This window comes from Thalassophryne amazonica, chromosome 12 (genome assembly GCF_902500255.1).
Source record: "Thalassophryne amazonica chromosome 12, fThaAma1.1, whole genome shotgun sequence".
NCBI classification, from domain to species: domain Eukaryota; kingdom Metazoa; phylum Chordata; class Actinopteri; order Batrachoidiformes; family Batrachoididae; genus Thalassophryne; species Thalassophryne amazonica.
In genome coordinates this window covers 93,151,426-93,178,074 of record NC_047114.1, presented here as the reverse complement: position 1 = coordinate 93,178,074, position 26,649 = coordinate 93,151,426, and the positions used below count along the sequence as shown (strand labels likewise).

Here is a 26,649-nt window from a genome sequence, read left to right as displayed (position 1 = left end):
TCAAGATTCCACTCTGGTATTACAGCTTCTTTTTCATTCGCAGATCTCGAGGATGTCTTAAAGCACAACGCCGCTGGCCATCACTCCCGCGGCGTGACCTATCAGTACTTAAGGAAAGTATTTGGGAAGTCCACACCCCCTGTTCATATCTTGGAGTGCTACGACCACGATGGGGACAGAAGGTACTCACTGGAAGAGCTGGCGGCTGCTGCAGGTTTGTAACACAGTTCTTACTGACGGCAGAGAACAGTATTGAAACCCAGCAGGGTCTGGATTGTGGATTCACCACCCACCACCGCTGCCGCCACGAACTTGCTGCACTTTTTTTGTGAACTGCATAATTATACAGATTGTGGATCAGCGACACTGGTGTGCACCTCCTTTTTCTTTCTCGCTCTCTCTCGGGTGATTTCACAACTTCAGCATCTGCTTACATTTTAAAAAGAATCCATATAAATTGAATATTTTCTGTCACGCGCATCTGTATTTCAGCAAAATCCTTTGGAAAATCTGGACTGTAAATAGGTTTGAGTACTATTTTCCACTCATGTAGATTCTGGCTTGTTTGCCCCCCCCCCCCCCCCCCCAGTGTTTTACCTTCATGTATCATTTTATTCGCTTCAGTGGAGGCTGTAAGATTACTGTAGAAGTGTTGTCTCCTCAGCACACCTGAACCGTATTTATAGAAGAGATTAGACTTTAAGAATGTTTACAAATGACTACTAGAAACAGATTTTTGTGTGATTTTGTTTTTGTCTTTTTAACCAGTTTCCTATCTCACCTGAATTGACTTTTGGATTATTCTTTTCTAAGATTCAGTGTAAACCTTCTAATTTTTTTTTCATTAGTTGGATCACTTTTAGCTCCTCTGTTGCTTCATCTGTCACGGCTGTTTTTATGGTTATTTTTCAGTTCTGTAAGATTTGAAGGGCTACAAACGAATTTTAAGTGGGAGCTCAAGAGGCATATGTAGCAATAACAAAACGACCTTGTGTTGGTTAAGAACTGCAGTAGTACATTTAAGACGGGGTGCACTAAGCTCCTATTGTGTAACAGGTAGTAGAAGAAGCACTGACTATCACTGTTTACTTGATCCATTTTAAGGACCTCAATGACAGTCTGTCCATAAGTATTTGGACAGTGGCTTTTTGAGTGTCATTTTATCTCCGTGGGCAATCACAATGAAACTGGAATGAAATTATCAACATGTGCTTGTACTGATGACTTTAATTCAAGGGATTTAACAAATATATTAAGTTTTGGAATTAGCTATTTTAATGCACAATTGCTTTTCTTCCACAGGCTGTAAGTATTTGGACAAACTAAATAGGATTATTTTGAATACAAGTCATCACTTTTGCAGCCAGTTTTCTTTAGGCACACAGGGCTGATACATGAAATGATTTGGTGCTTTTACCATAAAAACACACAATCATGATATTTTACATGTAGCTGCTCTGTGACTTGGCAGTTCTCTGAAGTTGATCGACTGTACAAGAAGGAGACAAGTGAGGGAAGCCACCAACACTCCCATGAGAACCATGAAGGCGCTAAGGCTTGTGTGCCTGATGAAAGTGTGCATATTACAGCTTTGTTGGAACACTGGTTATATACCTTCGTGGTGGAACTGTGCAAAGAATTTTCTTAAAAATACTGAAATTTCAGCTAGTTTTCCCAGAACGCACTTGGGAGACTTGGGCCTACATTTGAGCTGTTTTCTTGTGTTCCACTCCGGTGTGACTTGTGGTGCATCAGACAGAAGTTGGACAATAGATGACTTCAGGCTCCCCTGCACAGAGCCGTATAGAAGTACAAGAGGGTGCTCTCCCAAAGCTGCCTACTAAATGTTAATGTCCCTTCATGGAGCGCAGCATGCCACTTTGTAACTGGGCAAAATATTGACAAAGTGCCCAGATGTGACGTTTTCATAAGCATTTTCAATGTGAGTGAACACACGAGGAAAAAAGCTTGCAAAATACTGTTCTGACCTGGATATCGATCCATTAAAATTAATTTACATTAAAGTATGTGAGGAAAGTATGAAGTTTCCCCTGACACGTGCACATTCCAAAATCTTAGTGTTGGAAGTTATACGGACCCGATCTACTCCAGCTGCAATCACCAGTTGATCCAGAGAATGTCTGTGAGCTGAGCTAACGTTCAGTGCAGCGCAGCTCATCAATCCATTACAATATATATAAATAATTACCTTTGAGAGGATTCCCAATGCATTCTCCACCACGCAACGCGGACGACACAACCTGCAGCTGTAAACGATTTCTGATTCTATGAGTGAGTGGTTTCATTAGCCAAGTTCTGAATGTAAATGTGTCATCGGCTGTGAAATTTGGGTGGTGGCCAAGTGGTTGGTGCACTTGGTTTCAGTGAGGAAGGTTCCCAGTTCAAATCCCACTCCTGCCACATTTCTCCATGTAATGTAGAGTTGCTTCAGGAAGGACGTCCAGCGTAAAACTTATGCCAGTTCAACATGCAGATCCACCTTGACTCTACTGTGGCGACCCCAAGTGTAAACAAGTGAGCAGCTGAAGGGACTTACTTACTTGCTGCACATGGAGTGATTACGGTTGCGTGCTAACATGGCGTCATACAGAGATTGTTTCCTCAGTTATTGGGAAATTAAGGATCTGGATGTGAATCGTCCTTGGATTTGAAAGATATATATATATATGTTAGTACACATTAACTTATATTTGAATGCCTTTGGTGACATTTCATGGCTTGTTTCTTTTCCCTGTGCATGATGAGCAGTGACATCATCTTCCTTATTTACAACGGCGAGTCGAGCTGGAACCCCTCTGGGTGTGCAGGAGATGATGGGACGCTGAAACACTCTATAGTTTCTGCAGTCACACCCACTGAAGCCTGTAAATCTGTTTCAAAGTGGTCATGGGTGTCTTGGTGGCTTCCCACATTCATCTTCTTGCAGTTTTTGAGACCTGCCTATCCGACTCATCTAAAGAAGACTGGCTGTAAATCCAAAGTCTTGTATTCTCAATAATCCTAACATTTAATTTGTTCAAGTTACAGTCTCTGAAAACAGGGTGGCTGTAATTCCTATGTGGTTAATTAAAATATTTTTGTTAAACCAGTTACATGAAAGTTAAAATGCTACATGACACATTGTGACCTTTCCAACTCTATTGAGGCAAAATGACAAAAATGCCCCGGTGTTGTCCAAGTACTTATGGATCTCTGTATATAATCTGCTATACTCAGCTAAAATAAATACATAAAAAGGCTCTAATGTGGAGTCCAAAGCTATCTGTAAATATGATAAATGTGCTGTGTTAAACTCAAGATTATTTTTTTTATATTTTGCTGTGCAGTGCATGTTGCTTATAGTGTAACATGAGCAAGTTATCAATTGAAGTCAGATACTTGTTTTGCAAAACAATGAAATTCATTTTAAAACACACATTTAGATGTTTCTGTACATTTATGGGTCCATGCTGCTATGCTGGAAAGTTTGGTTATTTTTTTGTGTGAGAACCAGTAAATAAACATTTATGATGTTAATTATTGTGTGACTGTTGTTTCAATGCATATTTACAGTTTCATTCGGAAAAGAAGTGTAATACTTTCTAAAACAGGATTTTTTTTTATCAGACACATTTACAGGTATTTCCTCACAGGATTGTACAAAAAAAATCCTTTAGTAGATATTCTGGATACATGTTTAACAATTCAGGCCAGTGCTCCTTTAGCCCTCCAGTCTCGGGACAGAAGACTCAGCAGCTCCTCCTCGTCCTCCTCTTGCTCCTCCACGCCTTCTGCATCAGTCTCCATGGGCTCTTCCTGCTCCTTCCTGTCTTTGCGCTTCACCAGGTCCCGCTTGTCTCGAAGTAATTCCACTCGCTTGTAGCACTCGATCTGCTCATCGATCTCGTCAATCTGACGCTCCAGTCGACCCTCCTCGTCCTCTTCGGCCACGATGGCGTCGGACTTGGTGTTCACCTGTCGGATTTCCTTCTGGAACTCTTCCCACTCCTTGTCCAGCTGGTCTTTAGGCGCGTCCACGTTGCGCACTTTGGCGTCTCGTACCGGATCGTCGAAGAAGCCCTCGGGTAGCGCCTCGGCGGTGTTCGCCTTCTTTTCAGGGCTTTTTTCCGGGGCGTCTGCTTGCAGAACGGACCGGGAGGCGGACGGGACGGAGCTGTCAAAGAAGTCAGCCGGCAAGTCCCCGACCCCAGCGCCGTCTTTAGGCGGATCAGAGGATCTTGTCTGTTCTCCTTCATCCTCATCGTCGTCGTAGATTCCGGCTAACAGACTGAGACCAGGAGCAGCTCCTGCGCTCATCGCTAGTTTAGCCTTTTTTCCGCCGACATCCTCGCTTCCCGCCCCAGATGCTGCTGCTTTCCTCTTCTCCGCTTCACCGTGCGGTGTTTGCTTCGACTCATTCAGCTCGGAAACTTTTTCTTTGTGCTGTTTTCCCAGGACATGAGCCGGCCACAGCAGCTCGGACTTCACCTGAACGCTGCACAGCACACAGCTCAGGTGGCCCAGACTGTTGTACTTAGCGAAAGGAGACTCCACGCGCTTCCGCTCGTTGCTTTGTCTTTGTTTCTCTCGCATTAAGCGCCGAAGCTCCTCTTGGTTAACAAGTTTTTTCGCCTTTTTCGAGCTTGACATTTTTGTTTATTTTTAAGAAAATGAAGAAGAAAGCTAGCTTCTTGCTTGCGATAGCAAGTTGCAGAAAGATGACGGAATATCCCAGTGTTTTTTTTTAACGCAGGAAGTGCTTCAAAGTAATGGATCCAACTTCAAAATAAAACACTGCATTCAGAAAGTATTCACAGCGCTTCACTTCTTCCACATTTCCAAAATGGATGAAATTCTTTTTTTCCTCAAAATTCTACACACAATTCCCCACAATAACGAAAAAGATTTAGATTTTTGCAAATTTATTAAAAAATAAAATAAGAAATTACATGTACGATTCATAGCCTTTGCCATGAAACTCAAACGTGAGCCTAGGTGCATCCTGTTTCCACTGATCATCCTTGAGATGTTTCTACAGCTTAATTGGAGTCCACCTGGGGTAAAATCAGTTGATTGGACATGATGTGCTTTCTTGTTAAATCTCTTTAAAAGTGAAACCTTTTTTGGTCATCTAAAACAGCACAAACAGATACACTAACAGTTATGTATATCTATAGGTCGCTATATTGGACAAAGTGTCACAAAAATAAGCTGAAATATTAAATCAACTAGAAGCACTCAGAGAGTGCAAACCTCCGCCAGGGCCATAGGGTCACTGACGCCATAACATCTACACGCCGTGGGATCATTGAACCTAAATGTTTGCTCAGTAGTAAAAAAAAAGTTTAATCTGCTGTGACTGGATAGCATGTATCCTTAGCGCTTGGCATCACAGTTTATTGCAACTTGCACCTTTCCCAGAAGCTACTGTCATCTGAGCACTGATATTGATATTGCATGGGCTTATCATATACATAATCATTAGATTATTAATATATAAACAAAAATAAATTTAAGAAATATTACAATTTGAAAACAAATGCACCCGAACGTGATGACAGCTGCAACTGCTTAATGCTAACTTTTAACATTGAAAATGCCATAGACATGCTAACGCGTTAGCATCGGGAAAATAATAAAATAATAAAATTTAATCACTTGTTCCTCTTGTCATTTCCAACCACTCCACAAAATTTCATCAAAATCTGTTCAAAACTTTTTGAGTTATCCTGCTGACAGACAGACAAACAAACAAATGTGACCGAAAACATAACCTCCTTGGCGGAGGTAACAAAATTTTAAAATATTAGATTTTGCACAAAAACCCCAAAACAGCGGTCACTGATACGGAGACTGAACTCTCTTGCTTTATTGTTACCCCTCTGCACAAACTGCATCGACTCGCGTTCGAACCGAGGAATCTCGCGATAACGTCTGCGCCGCTAAGCCGCTAGCTCAGCTGGTTACTTACCCTCTCGTTCGCCTGAAATTTGCCGCAAAGTGAACTGAGTCGTTTCTGTTTCGTAAGTTATTTCTAAATTGTGATGCACGAGTAGAAAAAAATGTAGCGGTTTACTATAGCTTACTGTCGGCTGTTTTTTTTATTCAATCCGTGTATGTTATGTGATGTTTAGCATCGTTTTCAGCGCCGCACCCATCTTTTTTTTTTAAATTGGTGACTAGCCACCGGAGCTAACCGAAGCTAATGTTGGGCAGCAGGTGTAACGATGATTAAGAAGACTGAAACCGGCTTCAAGCATGCATAGATTGCAGCTTAAATCATTTAAGTTTTAAGGAAAAAACAATCACATTTGGAGCACTGCAAATGCTGAGGCGCTCTCAGGTTTGTGCCATATATTTTAAAGCCTGTAATCAGTTATAGTCCGGCGGCGGCGTTCTGAAAATGACCGGCGAGAAGATCCGCGCCCTGCGAAAGGACCACCACCACCACCACCACCACAAAACCAACAAAAACGACGACGTCACGGACACCTACGACCAGACTCCAAACGGGAACCATTTAAAATCCAACAAGGCTTTCCATAAGTTAGCCAAGCCGTCGGCACTGCAGCAGAATCTCAATGCAAAAAACATCAATGAGAATTCGTCGTCACTGGGTTCGATTGTGGACGATGACAACAAGAACCCGATCATCCTGACAAGTGAGGACTCGGAGTTCCCCGTGCACGAGTGCGTGTTCAAGGGAGATGTCCGCCGGCTCTCCTCTCTCATCAGGACCCGCAGCATCTCTCAGAAAGATGTACACGGTATGACGTGTCTGCTGTTAATTACATGTTATTAACCCAACCTTTGCAGCTCATGTTGTCTGACTGTATTTATGCAGTGGTGTAGTCTACATTTTTGAAGTGGGTAGACTGTGTTTTTGCCCGTCATCAAACCCGTGCATTGCGCCCCGGTTATTAACATTTTTAACACCATAACAACAAATAGATCTATACTTTCCATCTGATCATTTATATTCTATATTTGCCACTATAAGTGTGAGAAATGTCAGAATGTAAGTAAGTAATTTGCACCGATTGCAAAATACAGTATACAACAGTAAATCTAAAAGAGTGATTAAAAAATACAAAGCTCAAATACATTTATTTTTTGGCATCTGAAAACCTAATTTAACAAAGAAATTTAATCCGGTCATAAACCAGGAATAAACAATGTTTAAATCCAGCCAAAAGTATCATATGCAAGCTACTGTGCATTGTTTAACAGTAAATAAGACAACTTTAAGTCACAGTCACTCAAAAAAAGTGACTGTGACTCCTTGTTATTAAGAAAGAAAAGTTCTCTTAACAATAATAAGGAGCAGATTATTGCCTCCCAACTAAGTATATTGCAAGAGTTCACTTTTCCTCCCTCTATTTAGTATTGGATATGAGCCTGTACTGTCAAATTCAGCAGCTGCAAGATTCAACCTTCATATAATCTGCATGGCCCCACGTTGTTTGTGGACAGTTTAGATGCATAAACAAAAACAAAACAGAACACACCGGTCTACATGAGCCTGCACTGGCTGCAAAGCCTCACGCCTCCTACCACAATCTCTGTTGAAATTGACAGTCCATCAACAGTTCCAGACGGGGGACTGGAACCTGTAGGCTTTGTGGTCCATAAGGAAACCTACCCAGTATAAACAAGCTAGTATTAGTATACATTAAGTTCCATTAAAACAGCAGCTAGGCTGAAGGACAGAAGCTCGCTCCCAGAAAATTCACGTACAATGAAAATATGGTAGATGCTTTACTTTGCAGAAACCTTTTCAACCCATGACAAAAACATTGTAGGCCAAATCAGTGGCACAAAAGTATAGTATGAAGACAACAAACTAACTAACTAAGACAACCATGCAACTACTGGGAGTATGCCACTTACCAATTCCAGTCATTTTAAAACTACACTATCCAACAGCCAACGGGACTCAAGCTCAAGAGACATCTGTAGATTACCGGCAAAACTCTATTATTTTTTAAAAAGCTGTTTCATTTTATATTTTAACAATAAATGAACGGATCATTAAAAATGTCCACGAATCAAAGTCAAAAGACATTTGCACAAGTAGAAGCTCTCCACGTATTGTGCTCAAATTCATATTTTAGAAATGACCCTGTCCTGATAACAACATTAAAGGCAATTACATATTTTGTCAAAATTGCAAGTTGAAATGAGCATTAAAAAAAATTCATCAAGAGGTTTATGTCACAGAAATCCTACTTTACAATCACTGCAGTCATTGTTAAATTGTTTCCTGTTGCATTTATAATAAACATTTGTATTTATTTACGGTGTCTGTTTTTCAGGTTGAAATGAGATATAAATAATCTACCAGACTTAAAAAAAAAATGTACAAATTTCCATGTTATTTTGTCTAAAAATAAATGTCAGAGGTTCCTTATGTTAAACAAGAAATTATCTAATCTGAAATAACAGGTGGTTTTAATTTACAGATGAAAGGTTTCTAAAGAACCATTTATTGATTTATTTAGCTATTTTAATTACAAGTGTTTTAAACTTTAACAGTAATCAGAAATTCTGAGGTAACAAACAACAACAAAAAAACATTTCCAAGGATTTTTCTTCATAAAACTGCTCCATAAATGAGCAGTCCTGTGACACGTTTGTTTTGTACAGATCAGTGGTTTATTTCTACATCGATCCATTTTGTACAGATCAGTGGTTTCTGTTTCTGCCACTAGTCTTCCGTGTTTTGGCCCGACGCGTCGTTCCTATTGGACAACGCAAAGGTACGTCACGGCTCAGAAAGTTGGATTGGCTTGAACTTTGTCTACGTCAGCCTGCCGACAAGTGGCGATGTACGCTCCCGTCAGCATCTAAAAAGCAACGCGTCTCATTGAAAATAATGCTTTTAGACCGTTTTTTGACGCGCCTGATGTATTCAGTGTGAAAGGCCCATTAGCTTAGTGAACAAATAAAAAACTAGCTGTCGTAGGCTAGCCCACTTACCAGAAATGCAGACAGCGCCAGGTTTATCTCCTCCACTCAGGGTGCAAACTTCATCAATCAGCCCTGAAGCAGCAGGTGGACGTTTTGGAAAAAAGAAATCTAAAACCGAGGCATGTTTTCTTTTCATTTTTTCGGGTAATAATCACCATCGATACTTCCAGCATTCTTCTTGTTTGTGTGTGGCTTTCTCGCTGATTAGCTGGTAGCCCCGCCCCATCTTTCTATAAGCCAATTAAAACTCTTATCTAGCAGAGCGAGCGGGGGTGGGACATACGGTGCACTCTGCAGTGATGGATGCCTGATGGCTGTCTTTTAAAGGGAGAAAATAAAATTACAGTCAATAAGCGCTTATTTTATTTACACCGTCACGTTCCCCGGGGCAATTTGAAGTGGTTAGACGGAAATTCCCGGTCATTTTAGGTGAGTAGACGGCGTCTACCTGCGTTCTACGTAGACTACACCACTGTATTTATGCAATTATTAAGTAGATAAAGACCTCTGATTCTACCTCTGTCATGGAGTTTGTTAGCAGCATGACTGAAAAGGTGGGATTTGTGGGATTTTCATAAAACTCGCCTACTTAATAGGAAGAGCACTTAAAATTCAAAGTGGGTATAACAAGCCACCATGATGGTAGGGCATCCAAGAACAAATTGCAGTGACTGTACGGTGTCCGCTAGCAAGCCGCTGTGATCATAGAGCGTCCAGTGGTAAACCGTCAGTATCATACAGCATACAACAGCAAGCCACCATGGTAAAACAGCATTCAAGGACAAACTGATATGATTGTAAGACATCCAGTGGCAAACTGGCATTATCGTACAATGTCTGACAGCAAGCCACCGTGATCGTACAGCATCCTTTAGCAAACCACCATTATCACACAGTGTCCAGTAGCAAACAATCAGTATCATACAGCGTCCAACAGCAAGCCACCATGGTAAAACAACAATCAGTAACAATTGTAGAGCATCCAAGGACAAACTGCTGTGATTGTAAGACATCCAGTGGCAAACCAGCATTATTGTACAGCGTCTGACAGCAACCCGCCACGATGGTGTGATGTCTGACAGCAAATTGTCATGATCGTACAGCATCTAGTAGCAAACCATTGGGATTGTATAGCGTCCAATAGAGGTGCACGGATCGATCGGGCACCGATCATTATCGGCCGATCACGCCTTGATCGGTTTGATCGGTGATCGGCAAAATGCGCCGATCAAAAGGACCGATCACAACAGTGCAGGCAGTAGCGCAGGGAGCACTTGGTCTTGTTATGACACGCTTTCCTCTGTGACGTAAACTCATTTTGACTTCTGATATGAGCTGGACGGACAAGGAGAGCAGTCGCCATCATCTAATGTAGTCCATGTCCGTCCAGCTCATATCAGAAGTCAAAATGAGTCAAATGGCTCAGAGATCTAAATAGACTGCTGTGTAATGAATGGAACCACACTGCCATCTAGTGGATATCCAGTGTGCATGAGTGTGTATTTGTGAATCAGTAGGCATTTTGATTTTGTTTATTTTTTCATGAGTGTAGAGGTACAGAGAGTACAAAGAAGCTTTGTTCATTTGATTTGCTTATATTGTGAACTGCCATGATAGTGGAATTGACAACTAAGTTCGAAATAAAAAAAAATTGATTGAATTGATTGATTTGTTTGTGGATCTGTGGATTTTGCGAAAAGAATGTCTCAAAATTACGTCACAGAGGAAAGCAATGAATGCATGTAATTGGTGATCCACAAATGCTGAAACTCAATTCACATATACAATTTCCAGTTTTACGAATGTAATTTTTTTTTTTTTTTTTACAAATTAAGTTTTATATTTGCAAATATATTATTTGCAAAGACCAATTTACAAGTTACAAATATGAAATTTGCATTTGTGGATATCTGAACACATTTGCAAATCAATGATTATTTGTAGATCACCCTGTGTGCAGTTACAAATATTAATGAGACAATTTTAACCCCATAGAATGAGGGCTGTATTTTACATTCTCAATGTATTCTCTGTAGGCTGTAACCTGAGCAACATGAAACATGGAAAAAAAAAAGCTTGCTGGTAGAACAAAGTCAGTGTAATAAAACAAAAGTTGGCAGTTTATTCTAGTGTCTTTATTTGAATGCATGTTTTTTGTTTTCATCATTAAGTTTTAATGCAAAAATAGTCCTATACATTAGACCTATATTCTTATTTTGGGCATGATCCAAATATGTACTTGATCGGTACCGGCCTTGATCGGTATCGGCAGATCAAAATTTCAGTGATCGGTGATCGGCCTAAAAAATCCTGATCGGTGCACCTCTAGCGTCCAATAACAAAACTTTTTGATCATACGCCGTCTGATAACAAACCCTTGCAGCATCTGATAGCAAGCTGTTGTGATTGTACCATTTCCGACATCAAATCACCAAGATTGTACAGCATCCGGCATCAAACTTGCACAATCGTATGATCTGACAGCAAACCACCATGATTATCACAAGATAAAGAGGTACTTCACGGTGTTAAAGCTGTACAGCAGGCATTTGACAAATTTAGAGCTCAACACTGAGGATTAGGGTTGTGCATTTAGCCTTGATGTTGGATAGTTTAAATAACTACATGTGTTGCAATAATAGCAGTTCATGGTATGGGTACTGTGCCGTATCAACAGCAATGACCCTTAAAATTTTGGTCCTAATTGGGATCTTGATGACAGTTTATGTACCTATAAAGAGATCAACATTCCAGTAAATATTCAAATCTGAAGTTGGGAGATCTTGGTCACTCATTTGTATGCTGTGACAGATAAGTTTAATTTTGCAGCTCTGGTTAATGATCTTGACCTGTTTTCAAGGAAATTTGGAGATGATTTTAATTGTTGTTTATTGTAAGAAATAAGACAACGTATGCAATAATGTTTTTTAATTTTAATGAAAAATTCCAGGATTGTTCATCTTTGGAGGTATACAGTTTCCATTTAGGAGCATCAGGGAAGTTGTTTTTGTTGGTTGGTTGATTTATTTGTTGGTTCACAGCAGAATTACTTAAACTTAATTCCCAGGTTGAGTGATCACACTTGCACAGTAGGATAACAATCCATTACAGTTTTATTGTTGATCTAATGTATTAAATTTATGGATACTTATTTATTAATTTAATATTTCTGTCAGTTTCTTTTTAAGTTGTCAAACATCCACAAAATTAGTACTGATTGGGATTTGGATTTTGGAATAGTTGTCATTTATTTTACAAAGCAAGATGGCAGTGTAAAAAAGAATTGTCCAAAACTTTGATGTATTTAGTGACAGACAAAGTGAAATTTTGTCCAGTTTTATAAATGTTTGTGAAATGCACATTGGTGCAAGGGTGATGTTCATGTAGTTGCCATATTATACAAAGAAAGACCAAAACTCTGTACTAATAGTAATCCCGATGACAAATTTTCAGATTATGTGGCTTTAGTGGCGGTATGTACAAAGTGCCCTTGCAGTTACAGCTGGTTTTGTAGTTCTGTTCGTCTGTATTCAAGATCTTGTCTTATTCCTTTCTGTTCTCAGGGAATACACCTCTTCATCTTGCTGTGATGCTGGGACACAAAGGTAAAGCCAGACAATATAATAATGGAATGCATTTTTTTTATGTTTTTTACTTGAGGCCAAAATATGGCCATTGAGTATTTGTGAAGGCCTTGTGATTCTGTTTCCTATTTTATGCTCATACGGCCGAGGGTATTTTAGCATTGTGTTATATTTTTTAAAAGTGTAAAGGACCACAAATAGTGATTGAAATTGTCGATCAAGAATTAGGAACAATGTTTGTGAAGGGCCAAGGGTTTGCAGGTCTTTTTGGCTGGATTACCTCAGATTTTGATTTTGCTAATGCGATCCACTTTCAGTTGATTGAGACTTCTGTGAAATCTAAGAAATTAGTTTTGCACTTTTAACAGAAATACTGTTTGGTCAATTGTGGCACTCATTAAAACTGACTCTAAAACTCTCCCTAAACATGCATATATTTCTATCGACATGGACCTCATTAACACGCGTCACCTCGGCAGTGGGTCAGAGCTGAAAGTAGAGCGTTGTCTGTTTTATTTTTGTTCCTAATGCTGGAGGAAGCCTGCTGAGAATACAGGTCTCACCACATTAGAGTTTTCATCCAAGATGCTTCTGGATTACTTTTTGTAAATCAAGTCAAAATGCACCTTTTCAAAAGTTAGTGGTATTTGTTTGAATTACTAGCTTTGGGTGCCTGAGACTAGAATCCAAAGATATTTAATATAGAACAGTTTAAAAACGGCATCCTCATCGAACGTGTAGCGGTTTAAATTAAAATAAAATCCTTAAATGTTTAATCATTGTGAGAATAAAACGGTTGTTGTATGGGGGATTTACAGAGAACTACGTCACCATGTAAAAGTGCTAAACTTTGGCTCTAAATTGTTAAATATGAACATTTTGTGGTTCATGATAGATTGAATGTCTTTTGGGGTTTTGAGTGCTGATTGATGAAACTGAAGTAATTTGAAGAGGAGCTGCAGGATGCATCTTTTTATTTCTACATGCACCATGATGGAAAATTGCACCTTGATTTAAATTAAGGCAGAATGTTATAATCAAAGATTGAGAACAGTACTGGGTTTCAGTCTAAACCTGGTTTTGTAGATGATACTGGATTGAAATACAGCCTTGACTGTTCCCTGTGGAGGGAGTAAGGAAACATGGGGAGAATCCCAAGTGATGTCAAGAATATGTATGGAGGCTCATGAGGGAGACTGAAATGTTTAGCGGTCATACTTATACTTAGCGGCAAACTGTATAATATGTTCTAAAGAGGGAATTGTTGGTGAGAATGGTGAAGATCTTTCTCTCAAAGTTGACCTACGATGGAACAAGTCGACAGCAGATGACATGTCCGGGTTGCCTCTGTCGTATCATGTCACCTTGTGCAAGGAATGGTGACAATAGCGTGCATTAACGTGTGAGTTATACAAAATGGCGATCTGGATTTTTGAAGTGTGGACAAGTTGATTGTCACCAGATTAGATGCTGCTAGTGGTTTTATTTTGCTTTGTACACGATCTTGAGCAGCTTTTGTCATTCACCAGTGTGCCAGTGTCATGCTGAATCTATCCCCTGCCATATCTGGGCCAACATACGGTACTGCGCACTCGCAGTGGTCTAGTTCTCGTGCATGCACAATGACTCGCGGCCATATCGATGGGTTGCCTCATAGCATAGTCAGTAAACTTAGTGACTACATGCAAACTACACATTTTTAACATGATTTAAAAAAAATATATACGAGGTCTGTTAGAAAAGTATCCGACCTTATTATTTTTTTCAAAAACCCAATGGATTTGAATCACGTGTGATTACATCAGACATGCTTGAACCCTCGTGGGCATGCAAGAGTTTTTTCACGCCTGTCGGTTACGTCATTCGCCTGTGGGCAGTCATTGAGTGAGGAGTCGCCCACCCTCTCGTCGTTTTTTCATTGTTTAGGAATGGCTCAGAGACTGCTGCTTTGTCTGATAAAAATTTTTTCAAAAACTGTAAGGCACAACTGAGTGGACACCATTCAATAAATTCAGCTGGTTTTCAGTAAAAATTTTAACGGCTGATGAGAGATTTTGGTCTGGTAGTGTCGCTTTAAGGACGGCCCACGGCGCCTGACGGCGATCTGTGCTTCGAGGCGGCGGCGTCTCGCCGTTTCAAGTTGAAAACTTCCACATTTCAGGCTCTGTTGACCCAGTAAGTCGTCAGAGAACAGAGAACTTTCAGAAGAAGTCGGCATGAGGAGTTTATTCGGACATTCCATTGTTAACGGACATTTTGTAATGAAAGAACGTGCGGGCAGAGTCGCATGTCGGGCCGGACCCGACCGCGGGGGGTCGCGACAGGAAAAACACCTCAGTTGGAAACCTTAACGGGCAAGTTGGAACATGTCCAAGCTGTTAACAATTTCTCAGTTACTCACTTGTTGAAAGCCATCAAAAGCCGCCTGAATTTTACAAATGGTTTTCAACATGGAGGTGTTTTTTCTGTCGCGGCGCACACAGATTAGCCGAGTCGTCACGGAAACGACTCGGCGAATTTGCACGCACGTCTTTCATTACAAAATGTCCTTAATCAGTGGAATGTCCGCATAAAGTCCTCATGCCGGCCTCTTCTGAATCTTCTCTGTTCTCTCACGACGTCCTGGGTGAATTAAGCCTTAAATTAGGATGTTTTCAGGTCGAAACAGACCGACGACGGCGCTGCGCGACGTCCCGCTCCATGGGAAGTCCTTACAGCGACAGAAACACCCCATAATCTCTCATCAGCCATTAAACTTTTCACCGAAAACCAGCTAAATTTCTCGAATAGTGTCCACTCGGATATTCCTCACAGGTCCAGAAAAGCAACGCGCGCCGTCTCGAGCAGCGTGTGAAACAAAGGAATTCAGCCGAGAGGGCTGGACCACATCTCACTCAAGGCCTGCCCACAGGGAAATGACGTCACCAACACGCGTGAAAAAACTCACGCATGCGCACGAGGGTTCAAGCATGATTGGTGTAATCACACGTCATTCAAATCCATATAGTTAAAAAACAAAATTAAAGTGTCTGTTTCTTATCTAATAGACCTCGTATATATATATATATATATATATATATATATATATATATATATATATATATATATATATATATTATACTCAACAAAAATATAAACGCAACACTTTTGGTTTTGCTCCCATTTTGTATGAGATGAACTCAAAGATCTAAAACTTTTTCCGCATACACAATATCACCATTTCCCTCAAATATTGTTCACAAACCAGTCTAAATCTGATAGTGAGCACTTCTCTTGCATGCAGTGCAACACATCTCCTTCGCATAGAGTTGATCAGGTTGTCAATTGTGGCCTGTGGAATGTTGGTCCACTCCTCTTCAATGGCTGTGCGAAGTTGCTGGATATTGGCAGGAACTGGTACACGCTGTCGTATACGCCGGTCCAGAGCATCCCAAACATGCTCAATGGGTGACATGTCCGGTGAGTATGCCGGCCATGCAAGAACTGGGACATTTTCAGCTTCCAAGAATTGTGTACAGATCCTTGCAACATGGGGCCCTGCATTATCCTGCTGCAACATGAGGTGATGTTCTTGGATGTATGGCACAACAATGGGCCTCAGGATCTCGTGAGCATCTCATGAGCGTCTCACAAATGACCTCTGCAGTGTTGTGCAATACACTGCAGTTACAGCACACAGGACAAGGTGTAAATTATGACCACAAAAGAATCCGCAGTGATTAGTCATTATTGATTTCAAAGAAGAAATTGTTTGTTCGTGCAGATTGATAAGAGTAGCTGTTGTGTTGATCCAACACTGGCTGTCTGTCTGTCTGTGCGCTATTGTAAGGCATTGAGTGGATTTCAATGCAACTTCAGACAATGGCAGCACGCCATTTGAAGATGTGCGTGAAGGAAAATAATTCCCCTCCAGCATCTTAATGGAGAAATAATCTAACTTTTGTGTTGAACTGATGCATCATATCAAATCAATTTTATTTATATAGCGCCAAATCACAACAAACAGTTGCCCCAAGGCGCTTTATATTGTAAGGCAAAGCCATACAATAATTACGGAAAAACCCCAACGTCAAAATGACCCCCTGTGAGCAAGCACTTGGCAACAGTGGGAAGGAAAAACTCCCTTTTAACAGGAAGAAACCTCCAGCAGAACCAGGCTCAGGGAGGGGCAGTCTTCTGCTGGGACTGGATGGGGCTGAGGGAGAGAACCAGGAAAAAGACATGCTGTGGAAGAGAGCAGAGATCAATCACTATCAATCATATGATATTGACTTTAATTAAACTCCACACCATATGAAGGTGTGTGACTGTGTGTGAAGGAAATGGGTCATTCTGTGTCAAATCAACAAAGAATCTGTTGACATCTCTTGGAATTTGTTAAATCTTAATTGTGTCCTCTTACAGATGTACGGCCTTTCGAATTTCACAAAACTGACAAAATTTTATTTGTACAGAAATCCAGTCATTATAATTTTGGTTTATTTTTGTAACATGTTATAAAATTATAGCTCATTTTAATAGAGAACATATTTATCTGGGGGGGGGGGGGTCCCATGGCGCCTTTTCCTTCTCACAATATTGTGTAGACAACCTGCAGGAGGAACTGTGTGTGCGCATGTGCGTTCCCAGGGCGTCTTGTAAATCACTTCAGAGATGTTGCCTGCTTTCAAAAACACTGTGTTTAGATTTAGAAGTGTTCATTTCTTGATAACTTTTACAAAAAATATTAGAAACATATTAGATTTATAAAGAAATAAGCTGTTTCGGGGCGTTTTCAGCCATCTTGGTTTATTTTGTGCAGGCGAGCATCCAGCTGACGTCATACTGGCTTTCTTTACTCTGATTGGCTGTCGCTGTTTGCTTCCCAGCATCCTTTGTGCAGATCGGGGGACGTCCCCAGGTGATCTGTGATGTCGCTACCAAACGTAGGTCATGATGTCTGATTGGTTGAATTTCTCCCCATCAGGTGGAGAAATTCTAAATTGTTTCCAGACAGCACGAATTTTAATCATCATATTGGCAAAATCATATTTTGAATCCCTTATTTAAATGCTAAGGAATAAAATTATAGTGGTGCCAAAGAAAATAGTTTTGACTTAAATCTTAAACAATAAAAAAAATACCCAAAGGCCGTACAGCTTTAATTAGTGAGACGCATGCTAATGAACTTTCAGCTAGTTAGCACACTCGTGTCCATATCTCAGACACTACAGCAGCTAGAAAGCTGGTTTCAGTGTCATTTCAAATCTCTTTTCAAGCTCTACAAATCTGTCAGTCCATAGCATCAAGTAGCAGAAAGGTACAACAAATTGAAATTTTCAACTGTGATCTCACAGAAGCATTCTGAATGAGTGGGAAATGCAGCAAAAACAAGTGAAAATGGACTCTGATGTACACATAAATTGTGTTGTTTTTTTGTTTGTTTGTTTGTTTGTTTTTTTAATGCACCAAACTAGAACACTTGAGATTTCCAGCTTTAGTTGTAGTTCTACAGCAGGTTGTTTGAATTGATATTATTAGACATTACTGGTTGGAAAAATATTATTTTTGTTCATTAAGTTCCACTCAGCAGTTGACATTTTAAAATGCTCTTTATTATGCGACTGGCATCTAAAACCAAGAACAAAGCCACCAAAGTACCCAGAACAGGAAAGGATCCACGGACATAATCACAGCTACCTGTTGCGTTTTGCTTTCAGAATGTGCGCTGCTGCTGCTGGCTCATAATGCGCCTGTAAAGATAAAGAACGCACAGGGATGGAGCCCCCTAGCAGAAGCCATCAGCTACGGCGACAGACAAATGAGTGAGTGAACACTGTGCTGCAGCTGTCCCCTTCTGTCTACCATCGGTGAAAGATGAAACAAACAAGCTGTGTTTGTGGGGCTGTTGCAAAATAAAAATCACATTAAGCACTTTTTTGCAGCCATTTTTTTCCTACAGTTCCTCCATTTTCAGGTGCGATAAGTAATTGGACAAACTAGATATGAGGATTTATTGTTTGTATAAGTCACTTTTATAGCCAGTTTTCTTGGATAGAGGAACATTTCCAGCTACTGAATGTCTTGAACATTAATCATTAACAAATACAAACAGTATGGGTCTGTGTGTTAAAAGAAAGAAAAGAGAAAGAGACTACCCCTAGTGAGGGAAGCCACCAAGACACCCATGAAAACTCAGAAGGAGTTAAAGGCTTCTGTGGCTGCAGTGGGGGGAAAACTGGGATAGTGCCAACAGGTCAAATCTAGGCTCAGTTCTCCAGTGATGTGCCTGCAGCCAAGCTAAAGCTGAAATTTTGCTTTTTTGAAAGAGTGCGACGCATTACACCAGTGCACATTCCTGACCTGGTGACATGTTGGAATTCATGTCATGTTGACTGTTTTGATTTTATAAAAGGTTGTCATTCTTTAAAAAAAAAAAAAAAAAAGGAACGGGGTGCTCCTCCTCCCCCTTTATGATGTCTTGCTTTGAGAGATGTATCATATCCAGTAAAATTAATTAATTCACATGTTGAAGGCACCAGGTCGTGCCTGCAAGAAGAACTGATTCGTTTTTTTTTTTGGGGGGGGGGGGGGATTTGTGATTAAAGTAGCAATTGTGTAAATCTTCATGCAGATTTAGATACGTGCGTTTTAAAAGCCTCTGCGGCTTTTGTGCATTTCACAATTCCGAGAGCAAGTGCAGAAAGAATTATCCTAAAATATCCTGAATCAAGGACAAAATGCATGCTGCATTTTCCCGACGCTGTCCTGAACTCACTTAGGCAAGTGTGGGTGGAGCCAAGTGGCTATGGGGTAGGGAATGACTCCCACCACCACTTTTTTTTTATTCACAAAGTGATCTGATCTTTAACTAAAAATCGTGATCCAATTTGTACCATGAGTTTTGTGATCTGTTGCACCCCTAATTTTGAACGATAATGTTGATATTTCGTTTGTCCAATTGCTCAATTAAATGGATTATTACCCCCCCCCCCGCCTCCCCAGCTGTAGGAGACTTCCACTCTTTCATGTGTAACAGTAACATTTTATGGAAAGTGGAGCATTTTCCATGTGCTTCTCTCCCTGGTATCTGTAAATATTGGATGAGATGTTTTGTAACAGGAGGTGTTTGGTTCCGTCCCTCCGGGTTTCACAGCACCTCCCCGGTGTGTAAGTGTGTAACTCTGAGCCGTTTGTCTTACTGACGTTTCCCGCAGTCACAGCAATACTACGAAAATTGAAGCAGCAGTCCAGAGAGAGCGTGGAGGACAAGAGGCCGAAACTGCTGAAAGCTCTCAGGGAGGTGAGCGTCGCACTGGAACCCTCACTGCTGCTAGGCCACAACTTTACACAAGTACCACAAACTTTGCAAAACTAGCAACTGCCTGTTAGTGAATGTATTCACATGTGTTTGCTGGACTTCATGTTTGAATTTCCAGTTTCCCACTGTTAGAGAATCTTGAGTGTTATTTATTTTGGTTTGAAGTTCCAGTGTATCTGTTAAGTACTTGTACGTTTTTTTTTTTTTTGGCTGTAGCTTGGAGACTTTTACCTGGAGCTTCACTGGGATTTTCAGAGCTGGGGTGAGTTTGGTTTTAATTTGAAATCACTACTTGGCTGCTTTAAGTTTCTTGATGATTAAACAGTTACCTCAGTGAGGGCTTTTGTTGAAGCTAAATGAGCATTTCACTTCTTGTAAAATTCATCATACAGTTGGATTTATTTGGGGTGCCTTGTGTACTGTAGTGCCTTTGTTGTCCCGGATGCTGCCATCAGATGCGTGTAAAATCTACAAACAGGGAATCAATATCAGGTAAGATGAGAAATACTTAATTAAAGGCAGCTGGTCTCCAAAAGTTGGCGTTATGAGAGGATTTATTTGAAATGATCCAGATTTGTCTATTTTAATGAGTTAATAGGACGTCACCGCCCTTCCTCTCCCCCTGTTGGTTCAGACTCGACACTACCCTTATAGACTTCAGTGATATGAAATGTCAGCGTGGTGATCTCAGCTTCATCTTCAATGGTGATGCGCCACGTTCCCAGTCCTTTGTGGTTCTGGACAACGAAGCAAAAGTGTACCAAAGAATACATCATGAGGTGAGTGTTGCCACATCGCTGCACCTGTGTTTCACCTCGCGGCAGCACGTGTTGAAGGGTCGTATTCCACACAAAATCACCTCAGATTTTCATGAAATTCAGTATATGTTTGTTTTGATCCACAGACCTCAAATTTAAACTTTTTGCTCAACTGGATAAATGGTTTCTGAGATAGGGGGCATTATTTTTTGTTTGTTTGGGTTTTTTTGTTTTTTTTTGTAAAAGAAAAAAAAAATGTGAAAAATGGCATATCCACCAAATTTCGAATGGCCATAACTCCTGAACCAATTCTCCAATCGGGACAAACAAGGTATCTTTGGAAAGAATGTTCCATTATTTCTATCATTTGGCTCAATTTTGGAGTGAAGATGTTTTCCTGGACCAGTATTTTGACATTGAATTTGACACAGCAGATCAAAATACATCAGGCCAGTGACCAGTGGATGTTGTACCCCAGTAAGTTACATACAAAATGAAGATACATTTTTTTTGTTTTTGAGCTTTGTCAAATTGAAATTAGCATGTTAGCATCTGTGATGTATCCCCCCCCCTTTCCAAGCATGCCTTGTTTGTCCAGATTGGACAATTTAATCAGGAGTTATGGCCATTACAAATTTGGAGGTCACGCCATTATTTTATTTTTTACCAAAAAACAACGCCCCTATCCCTGACACGCTTCATTTGCTTGACCTGAAATTTTAGATTTGAAGTTTTGGTGTCAAAACCAACGTATATTCAGAATTTCATGAAACTCTGATTTGGTGTGGAAGGACCCTGAATATGAAGTTTACTATCGACTGATATTGTGTTTGTCCCAAGGAGTCTGAGATGGAGACTGAGGAAGAAGTGGACATTCTCATGAGCAGTGACGTCTACTCAGCAACTTTATCGACCAAGTCCATCACGTTCTCTCGCAGTCAGATTGGCTGGCTCTTCAGAGAGGACAAAACCGTGAGTCTCGTGTCAGGTTGAAGTATAACGTTGTAACCTGACTGATGACGGGGTTTGCACTTTACTTTCTTTTTATGAATATTTACCATCTTGAGATGGGACGTTTTATGTCTCTGCCATCCAACCGTTAATCTGAATGAGATTTGTTTGCTTATTTAAAAATAGCAATAATTCTGTTTCTCTTCAATGGGCTGCTCAGCACAATCAGTGTTTTACTTCAAAAGAATGAATATTTTTTGTTTTTTAGTCTTCTGAAAAACCATTATAGCACTCAGGCCGTATCCTACCGCAGTAAAGATTAACCCACTAAACCCCCCGTTTAGGAGCGAGTTGGGAACTTCCTGGCCAACTTCTATGCGGTGAACGGTCTGGTGCTTGAGTCGAGGAAGCGGCGTGAACACCTTAGTGAAGAAGACATCTTGAGGAACAAAGCCATCATGGAGAGCTTGAGTAAAGGAGGCAGTATCAGTGACCAAAATTTTGAGGTGAGAGAATATTGGCCAAAATGTTCAGGAGGAGTCGTCAAGTGTCTGCATTCTTTGTCACTTAAATAAGAATGTAAACGTGCGTCATATCTCAAGTTACACCCAGCTAGTTTGTCTTTATTGCATCCTGCTGAGGCACTTATTTTTGAACAGAATGAAACAGGTTCAGGTCAGCAGGTCAGGTCTGGGAGCGAGTCCTGGGTCCTGGGCGGCAATCACCCATCGAAATGGTCCATCCCCACCTCTCGAAAATAACCATCTTTCTGTCATAGTCAGGTGAGATGTGGGTGTGTCCTTGGCCTTCTGTGGCCCTTGGGCTCCTCAACACTGAGACATCTGGGTGCCGGATCATTCCAAGAGAAACACTCCATGTGGCCAAATTGTCAGAACGGGTGTTCTTTCACAGTTCCTGGTTCTCCATAAGTAATTCCAGTGGCACCCGAGGATCTGCTTAAGGAACTAAGTACCAAAGATATCTAGTGGTCACCTGGGGTCACTGTTTAGCACCCAAGTCTCACAACCATACAGTCAGACAGGAAGCACCAGGACCTAAAAGAATTGGCCCTTCATCTTCCTGCAAAAGTATCTGTCCAGCGACCTCATGCCTCCGTACGCTTTTTTCAGGCGTTACCCGCTGTCAAAGGGCTGAGGACCCAGAGACGCTAATGTCACTGCAGAGATAAATGAATGTCTCTAAAATTTGAACACTTTTACTGCACACATACACTTTCCTGTCTGAGTCCAGGAAGTCAGTAGCCAGGTTTCCATTAGCCTTTAAATTGTGCAATTTGAAGCAGCGAATTAAAAATATGCTAAATGAAAACATGTGCTTGTAGCAAAGTATCGAAGGTTTTTACACTTACATGAGGTTTTTCAGGCGATTTGATAAACTGCAATGGAAGCACCTTGTCACGCTATTATAGGCCATGTGACAAATAGAAAATCACATGACATTCAAATATATATGGTGCATTATGCATGGACGGCGTTAGAGATGGAGAGCTCAATAAACACAAGACATAACGTTACAGCAATAATGGATTGCAGAAAAAAACAAAACAAATATGGCCATATTTGCATTAGTGAAGGTTACAAATGATCTTCTTATGGCCTCGGACAGTGGACTCATCTCTGTGCTTGTTCTGTTAGACCTCAGTGCTGCTTTTGATACTGTTGACCATAAAATTTTATTACAGAGATTAGAGCATGCCATAGGTATTAAAGGCACTGCGCTGCGGTGGTTTGAATCATATTTGTCTAATAGATTACAATTTGTTCATGTAAATGGGGAATCTTCTTCACAGACTAAAGTTAATTATGGAGTTCCACAAGGTTCTGTGCTAGGACCAATTTTATTCACTTTATACATGCTTTCCTTAGGCAGTATTATTAGACGGTATTGCTTAAATTTTCATTGTTACGCAGATGATACCCAACTTTATCTATCCATGAAGCTAGAGGACACACACCAATTAGCTAAACTGCAGGATTGTCTTACAGACATAAAGACATGGATGACCTCTAATTTCCTGCTTTTAAACTCAGATAAAACTGAAGTTATTGTACTTGGCCCCACAAATCTTAGAAACATGGTGTCTAACCAGATCCTTACTCTGGATGGCATTACCCTGACCTCTAGTAATACTGTGAGAAATCTTGGAGTCATTTTTGATCAGGATATGTCATTCAAAGCGCATATTAAAGAAATATGTAGGGCTGCTTTTTTGCATTTACGCAATATCTCTAAAATTAGAAAGGTCTTGTCTCAGAGTGATGCTGAAAAACTAATTCATGCATTTATTTCCTCTAGGCTGGACTATTGTAATTCATTATTATCAGGTTGTCCTAAAAGTTCCCTAAAAAGCCTTCAGTTAATTCAAAATGCTGCAGCTAGAGTACTAACGGGGACTAGAAGGAGAGAGCATATCTCACCCATATTGGCCTCTCTTCATTGGCTTCCTGTTAATTCTAGAACAGAATTTAAAATTCTTCTTCTTACTTATAAGGTTTTGAATAATCAGGTCCCATCTTATCTTAGGGACCTCGTAGTACCATATCACCCCAATAGAGCGCTTCGCTCTCAGACTGCAGGCTTACTTGTAGTTCCTAGGGTTTGTAAGAGTAGAATGGGAGGCAGAGCCTTCAGCTTTCAGGCTCCTCTCCTGTGGAACCAGCTCCCAATTCAGATCAGGGAGACAGACACCCTCTCTACTTTTAAGATTAGGCTTAAAACTTTCCTTTTTGCTAAAGCTTATAGTTAGGGCTGGATCAGGTGACCCTGAACCATCCCTTAGTTATGCTGCTATAGACGTAGACTGCTGGGGGGTTCCCATGATGCACTGTTTCTTTCTCTTTTTGCTCTGTATGCACCACTCTGCATTTAATCATTAGTGATCGATCTCTGCTCCCCTCCACAGCATGTCTTTTTCCTGGTTCTCTCCCTCAGCCCCAAAGAGTCCCAGCAGAAGACTGCCCCTCCCTGAGCCTGGTTCTGCTGGAGGTTTCTTCCTGTTAAAAGGGAGTTTTTCCTTCCCACTGTAGCCAAGTGCTTGCTCACAGGGGGTCGTTTTGACCGTTGGGGTTTTACATAATTATTGTATGGCCTTGCCTTACAATATAAAGCGCCTTGGGGCAACTGTTTGTTGTGATTTGGCGCTATATAAAAAAAAAAATTGATTGATTGATATTTAGCCAGACTTCTGTTGCCATGACTACTGGAATGAGTGTTATTGTGATTGGACAAAACCCATCACCCGGTGGAAATGTTGTCATTTTCCTGTTGTGTTTGAAATCAATTTTTCAAATGTCGCTTAACTTTAGCACAAATCTGTATTGGAAACCCAGCGACTAAAACCCTTCATTTTAGTCTTGATCCAGAGAAATCACAAACCCAGTTCCTCACACAGCTTCCACAACCTGACATAACACGCAGTCCATGCTAGCAGTGAACAGCATAGGAACAAGAACACATCTCTGAGGATCACCAGAGTTCACTGGGAGAAAGTTTTTGTCCCTGCTTGGCACCAGCTTTACTGCTGCTCATCTTGTTATCATCCCTCAGGAAAACAGTGCACTCACACTTAGAATGCACCCAATGGTCCAGTTGTGGATGTTGCTGACTTTGACTCTGTTTTTTGTCTGCAGCCCGTGAGAAGGCAGTCGCTCACAGCTCCAGCACCAAACACCATTTCCTGGGAGGAGTACATTGCTGCAGAGCACGGAAAGTAGGTGGCGCTCTTCTCAGCCAAATTTATTCATGCCAATCAGAAGAAATTCTGTACAAATGCTGAGTCTGTAAACCACCAACCTGTGTGTGTGCACGTGTGTTTGTGCACCTCCAGGCCGCCTCATCTTGGAAGACAGCTTGTGTGCAAAGAAAGCAAGAAGAACTTCAAAGCCACTGTAGCCATGAGCCAGGATTTCCCGCTAGGCATTGAGTCGTAAGTACATCTCTGACTTGGATCGTCGTGCAAAGCTTCATGCACATGGGACAGCGGAAAAAGTGTGTGTGTGTGGGGGGGGGGGGGGGGTGGTGCAGCTTGGAGATAAATGCAGTTCAGGTTATGGGTCAAAGACTTAAGACCATTATCCAAGATTCTGATTCTCTTCTGTGTGATGAAACCAACAATGCTTTTCCAGAATTGATCTTCAAATCCATACCTGCTCCTAAATTCTGGTGTATTATGTGATGAGACCAGCCCAGATGTAGCCAGCAGATGTCGCTGTTTAGCAGGTGTAGTGCGTAAACAAACTTGCTTTGTGGATTGATCCAGTCCATCAATGTTAACCAACATCTCATCAGTTTATGTGCCCTTTTAAGTTGGGGAGTTAAAAGATGATAACATTTATTGTTTGTAAGTTATGGCTGACAAACTAGAGGGGATGGACTGATTTGGCTCATACTTCGCTCGCTTCATTTTCCGGGGTCGATTCCGAGGCTTTGGGAAATGAAGCAAGTGAACTAATTCTCCAAGGTCTTCTGTTAATAAACTCAGTGAGCTGAAACATCTGTGGACATCCTGTATTTCCCATCATGCTTTGAGGTCCCTGGTGGCACCACTAGTCAGAAATCTAAACGCAGCAGTGGAATGTTTGGAAACGTGCCGACTTTGAATCCTTTTCCTTCTCCCAGGCTGCTGAATGTGTTGGAGATCATCGCCCCGTTCAAGCACTTCAGTAAGCTCAGAGAGTTTGTTCAGATGAAACTTCCGCCTGGATTTCCAGTTAAACTCGGTGAGTTCCGAACTTCCAACCTCCTGGCGTTTTCACTGTGAACTGGATTTTAGTGAGTAAATAAACACAATGACCTGCTTTCTGTCCTCAGACATCCCCGTCTTCCCCACCATCACAGCAACCGTCACGTTTCAGGAATTCCGCTACGACGAATTTGACAAGTCTTTTTTCTTCATCCCTGAGGAATACAAGGAAGATCCCAGCCGCTTCCCTGACCTATGAGGAGCAGCAGTAGGATAACGGCCGAGTAGCAAAACTGAGGAATCATGTACGCGTTTATGAAGGAAACCCAACTGCCGATCAGTTATTGTCATTTTGACGACGGATCCAAAGCAAACCAATGCAGT

At 41.0% G+C, this 26,649-nt stretch overlaps 3 protein-coding genes across 3 annotated transcripts in view; 2 read left to right on the top strand and 1 right to left on the bottom strand.

Moving 5' to 3' along the window:
- The window catches only part of efcab14 (EF-hand calcium binding domain 14), a 20,413-nt gene extending 16,876 nt beyond the window's left edge, over positions 1-3,537 (top strand). The window contains exon 9 of the mRNA XM_034182989.1: positions 44-3,537. Within this exon, the coding sequence (XP_034038880.1) occupies positions 44-222 (179 nt within the window). The 3' untranslated portion in view covers positions 223-3,537. The remainder of the gene's footprint in view (positions 1-43) is intronic.
- The window catches only part of LOC117521659 (ankyrin repeat domain-containing protein 13C-like), a 27,940-nt gene extending 1,291 nt beyond the window's left edge, over positions 1-26,649 (top strand). Inside the window, exons 2-14 of the mRNA XM_034182980.1 lie at positions 6,082-6,767; positions 12,534-12,575; positions 18,254-18,358; positions 19,751-19,836; positions 20,071-20,116; positions 20,280-20,346; positions 20,489-20,633; positions 21,453-21,584; positions 21,908-22,069; positions 25,214-25,293; positions 25,411-25,509; positions 26,202-26,302; positions 26,394-26,649. Coding sequence (XP_034038871.1) covers positions 6,404-6,767; positions 12,534-12,575; positions 18,254-18,358; positions 19,751-19,836; positions 20,071-20,116; positions 20,280-20,346; positions 20,489-20,633; positions 21,453-21,584; positions 21,908-22,069; positions 25,214-25,293; positions 25,411-25,509; positions 26,202-26,302; positions 26,394-26,524 — 1,560 coding nt within the window. The 5' untranslated portion in view covers positions 6,082-6,403 and the 3' untranslated portion in view covers positions 26,525-26,649. The remainder of the gene's footprint in view (positions 1-6,081; positions 6,768-12,533; positions 12,576-18,253; positions 18,359-19,750; positions 19,837-20,070; positions 20,117-20,279; positions 20,347-20,488; positions 20,634-21,452; positions 21,585-21,907; positions 22,070-25,213; positions 25,294-25,410; positions 25,510-26,201; positions 26,303-26,393) is intronic.
- On the bottom strand, positions 1,388-4,735 carry znf830 (zinc finger protein 830). The gene has a single exon (XM_034182990.1). It carries the CDS (start codon positions 4,648-4,650, stop codon positions 3,706-3,708), a length of 945 nt encoding a protein of 314 aa, XP_034038881.1. The 5' UTR covers positions 4,651-4,735; the 3' UTR covers positions 1,388-3,705.

Excerpts from the sequence above, each read along its gene's own strand:
- znf830 (XM_034182990.1), bottom strand. The coding sequence starts at position 4,650 with ATGTCAAGCTCGAAAAAGGCGAAAAAACTTGTTAACCAAGAGGAGCTT.